General features: G+C 41.0%; 1 protein-coding gene across 1 annotated transcript; it reads left to right on the top strand.

Moving 5' to 3' along the window:
• Nucleotides 1-1,933: 1,933 nt before the first annotated feature.
• Nucleotides 1,934-4,267, top strand: LOC113757412. Its single transcript, XM_027300721.1, has 3 exons — nucleotides 1,934-2,026; nucleotides 2,120-3,604; nucleotides 3,701-4,267. The coding sequence occupies exons 1-3, from the start codon at nucleotides 1,934-1,936 to the stop codon at nucleotides 4,265-4,267; spliced, it is 2,145 nt and encodes a 714-aa protein (XP_027156522.1).

The following is a 4,267-nucleotide window of genomic DNA, read 5'->3' as shown; positions in this document are numbered from 1 at the left end:
GGATGAGGATATGGTGAAAGTGCAGGTGAATGAGATTGTCCCCAAGAGGAACAAACTAGATCCTAAGGAGGGGAATCTGAGTGAAAATTCTAAGGGGGAAGGGGCCAACCTTAACTGGCCCCTCAAGTTACAATGAAGGTCTTGGTGTGGAACTGCCAAGGAGCAGGGAGCCCCTTGACAGTTCCCCAGTTGAGGGAGGCTAAGAACCTCCTCTCCCCAAATATGGTCTTTCTGAGTGAGACCAAAAACAGGTTCAGATATATGAAAAAAGGTCCAAAATATGCTGAGGTATGATGAAAGTGTAATCGTGGAAGCTATGGATAGGAAAGAAGGCATGGCCTTGTTTTGGAATCATGATATACAGGTTAGGAAGGTGGTAACAACTGCTCTAACTATAGAGGCTCTAGTTATAGATCCGGACACCCAGGTTGAGTGGTGGTTTATTGGTGTTTACATGAGTTGTGATGCTAATATCAGGAAAGAACAATGGAAAGTTTTGACTTTGAGACAACAATTGTGGGGGGATAAATGGCTTCTAGCAGGGGACTTCAATGATATACTCTCTAATGAGGAGAAGTGGGATGACAGAGTAAGAGAAGAGAGAAGTTTCAAGGATTTTAATAGTTTTGTAGAAAACAACAGACTGGTAGATCTTGGTTTTACTGGCAACCCCTGGACTTGGAGCAATAATTGGGAAGATGAGAGAGAGATAAGGCAAAGACTGGATAGAGGCTTGAGTACAATAGAATGGGGCCAAATTTTTGACAAGGCTAAATGTGAACATGTGGATACTCTTAGGTCAGATCATAGCATGCTGCTCATAGACAATTGGCCAAGAATAGAGAAAAGGAAATCAAGATTTTTCTTTGATAAGAGATGGCTCAAAAGGTCAGAGGTCAATCAGATTGTTGAGCAAGTTTGGAACCAAACAGTAGAAGGAAATAGGATGTATAGGATTACAAGACAGGTTGCTAACTGTAGAGTTGCTCTTCTCAAATGGAAAAATAATTTCACAGGGAATTCTTTGCTAAAAATCAACCAAATGAAGCAACAGCTTAAGGAGGTTAAGGACTCGAAGGCTGTAGGCTCCAAGGACAAGATTGCAGAGTTGAAGAATCAGTTGAAAGTGGCATATTCAGAAGAGGAACAGTACTGGGTTCAGAAAGCAAGAATTGACTGGTTGAGAGAAGGGGACAAGAATACCAAATTCTTCCATGCATGTGTGAAGGGGAGGAGAAGGAAAAATAGAATGCTCAATATTCAAAGGGAGGATGGAACTTGGACGAAAAATGAGGAGGAGCTGGGAAAGGAAGTAGCTGACTACTATAGGGTCCTTTTCTCTAGTTCTGGGAGTGAGGGTCTTGCTGAGATTCTAAGTGGTATACCTCTAACAATCACTACTGAGATGAATGACAAACTAACTAAAGAGGTGAGTGATATAGAAATCAAATCTGCTCTTTTCTCCATGAATCCGAATAAGGCTCCAGGTCAAGATGGTATGACTCCCTTGTTCTTCCAAAAATTTTGGCATGTTGTTAAACCAGATTTAATTGCTGCCATTAGGCATTTTTTCCAAACCAGCAACATGCCTAAGTCTTGGAATCATACTGTCATCTCCCTTATTCCCAAAATACAAAATCCCATTAACTTGAAGAGCTATAGGCCAATTAGTCTCTGTAATGTAGTGTACAAAGTGATTTCAAAAATATTGGCCAATAGACTCAAGAAAGTTTTAAGCCTTTGCATTAGTAAAAAGCAAGCAGCCTTTATCCCAGGCTGGCAAATTCTTGATAATGTCATTTTGTCCCATGAATATTTGCATTATATGAAAAATAAGAAACAAGAACAAAATGGTTTTATGGCTGTGAAGCTAGACATGTCAAAGGCCTACGACAGAGTGGAGTGAAAATTCCTGGATTCCATGATGGACAAGATGGGCTACTGCACAGTCTGGAGGAAATGGATATGGAGCTGCCTCTCATCAGTTACATACTCCTTCAACATAAATGGAGTACCAAAGGAGTTTGTAATTCCAGAAAGGGAAATAAGATAAGGTGATCCACTGTCACCTTATCTTTTCCTTCTATGTTCAGAAGGGTTCTCCAATTTATTGAAGCAGGCTGAAGATGATAAAAGGATGTCAGGGATGAAGATAAGCAGGAATGGTCCAAGCTTGACCCATTTATTTTTTGCTGACGACTCACTGGTCTTCTGTAAAGCTGACAGAGAGGAAGCTAACGAACTCTGTCAAATTCTTAGGAAGTATGAGAAGGGATCAGGCCAAGTTATAAATATGGAAAAGTCCTCAGTTTTTTTCAGTAGCAATGTGAGCCATCAGAATAAAGGGGAAATAAGACGAAGCCTAGGCACAATTCAGGTGGCTACTCAAGAAAAATATTTGGGACTACCTATGGTGATTACAAGATCCAAACAACAAGTTTTTGGTTACATAAAGGATAGTATTAGCAGAAGAATGAATAGCTGGAAGAACAGGTTGCTTAGCCAAGGGGGGAAGGAAGTATTATTGAAGTCAGTCTCTATGGCGATGCCAGTTTACACAATGTCCTGCTTTAAACTCCCTAACAAACTGTGTAAAGAAGTGACATCCATCTTTGCTAATTACTGGTGGGGAGAATCTGAAGGAAGAAATAAGTTGCATTGGTGTTCATGGGGGAGATTGGCTAGAGATAAAAAAGAGGGAGGCTTGGGCTTCAGGGAGTTGCAGAATTTCAACAAAGCCTTGCTGGCTAAACAGGTATGGAGGGTAATTTCCAAACCAAACCTCTTAGTCAGTAAGGTCTTGAGGGCCAAGTATTTTTATAAGGAATCAATCTTTAAGTGTAAAATCCCTAAGTGTGCTTCTTGGATCTGGCAAAGCCTGATGAATGTGAGGGATTTTGTGCGAAAAGGAACCAGAAGGAAGATAGGTAATGGCAAAGTAACAAATATCTGGGAGGATAATTGGATCCCTGGAAATAAGGATGGGAAAGTCACCACTGCGATGCCTCAGAGTTGCAATATCAGAAAGGTAGAAGAGCTGATCAGTGGCTTTAGATGGAGGATACCATTAGTGAGTCGGATTTTCAACAGGAAGGATGCGAAAGAAATTCTTGATATTCCTATCAGTATTGCAGGAAGGGAGGACAGCAATTATTGGTTACATAGTAGCAGTGGTACCTACACGGTCAATTCAGGATATAAAGCTCTATGTCAGGAAACATCTCAACACAAGGGAAGGAGAGATAATGAGGCAGGAACAAGCTCAGCAAACTCTAATGAAAAGCAATGGAAGTGGCTGTGGAAGCTAAAGGTCAAAAGCAAGATTAAACATTTCATTTGGAGGAGTCTAAATGGCCTTTTACCAGTTAATGACCTGGTGTTTAAAAGAATACACCAGGGGGATCCAATTTGTGATGGCTGTGGTGAACAGGAAGAGTCAATTGAACATTTGCTCTTTCAATGTAGCAGAGCCCAAGAAGTGTGGAAGATGGCCCCAATTCAATGGGATGGATTAACGGAACAGACAAGGAACATATTAGTATGGTGGAATTCTATGCTGGAAGCAACAAACAGGATAGAAGGAAGGGAACATGTTGAGCTAACTGTGAATATCCTTTGACAAATCTGGAAAAGAAGGAATGAATGGAAGTTCAATGCCAAACGAAGGCATCCTTGGGAAACAATTAAAAAGGCCCTACAGGAATGGCAAAAGCAAGCATCAGCTTGGAGGGAGGAGAAATCGACACCTGTGGAAGCTGAAAGAGACAGAGAGACTGCAGAAACAGATGAGGGTGGAAGGGATGAAATGCAGATCAGATTATCAACTCATGTGCAAGAACAAACCAATAGAGTTGGGACTGGGATTATAGCAACTAATTCCAACCATCAGTTGGTGTCTGCTTGGGCATTGACTGATAGGTACGCAGGAAGCCATTTGCAGACAAGTGCGGAAGCTGTGAAGATGGCCATCATAAAGGCTAGACAGCTGCAATGGCAGAAAATTACAGTCCATCTCCTCAGCCCTCAGCTTTTGAAAATGATTACAAATGGGTTGGCCAAAGATATCAAAATGGCAACTTTGACTGATGATATTAATAGCTTCAGAGCTTTATTCCAGAAATGCTCCTTTTGTTTAGATAGAAATCTAGATTCTAGATGTGAATGGATTAGTGATTATGCTTTAGGCATATCTCAAGATGAGAAATGGATCAATCCTCAGTGTGTCTACCACATTTGTAGAGAACTAGTTGAGCCTTTGCTCATATAA

The sequence above is a fragment of the Coffea eugenioides genome, chromosome 2, assembly GCF_003713205.1.
Source record: "Coffea eugenioides isolate CCC68of chromosome 2, Ceug_1.0, whole genome shotgun sequence".
NCBI lineage: Eukaryota > Viridiplantae > Streptophyta > Magnoliopsida > Gentianales > Rubiaceae > Coffea > Coffea eugenioides.
The sequence above is the reverse complement of the archived record's forward strand: the minus strand, read 5'-3'. Positions and strand labels throughout refer to the sequence as shown.

What these genes read in the sequence shown, in the direction of transcription:
- LOC113757412 (XM_027300721.1), top strand. Translation starts at nt 1,934, where the DNA reads ATGGGCTACTGCACAGTCTGGAGGAAATGGATATGGAGCTGCCTCTCA. An exon ending in ATGGAGTACCAAAGGAGTTT is followed by an intron (nt 2,027 to 2,119) that starts GTAATTCCAGAA and finishes TTATTGAAGCAG; the next exon opens with GCTGAAGATGATAAAAGGAT. An exon ending in GGGAACATGTTGAGCTAACT is followed by an intron (nt 3,605 to 3,700) that starts GTGAATATCCTT and finishes AAGGCCCTACAG; the next exon opens with GAATGGCAAAAGCAAGCATC.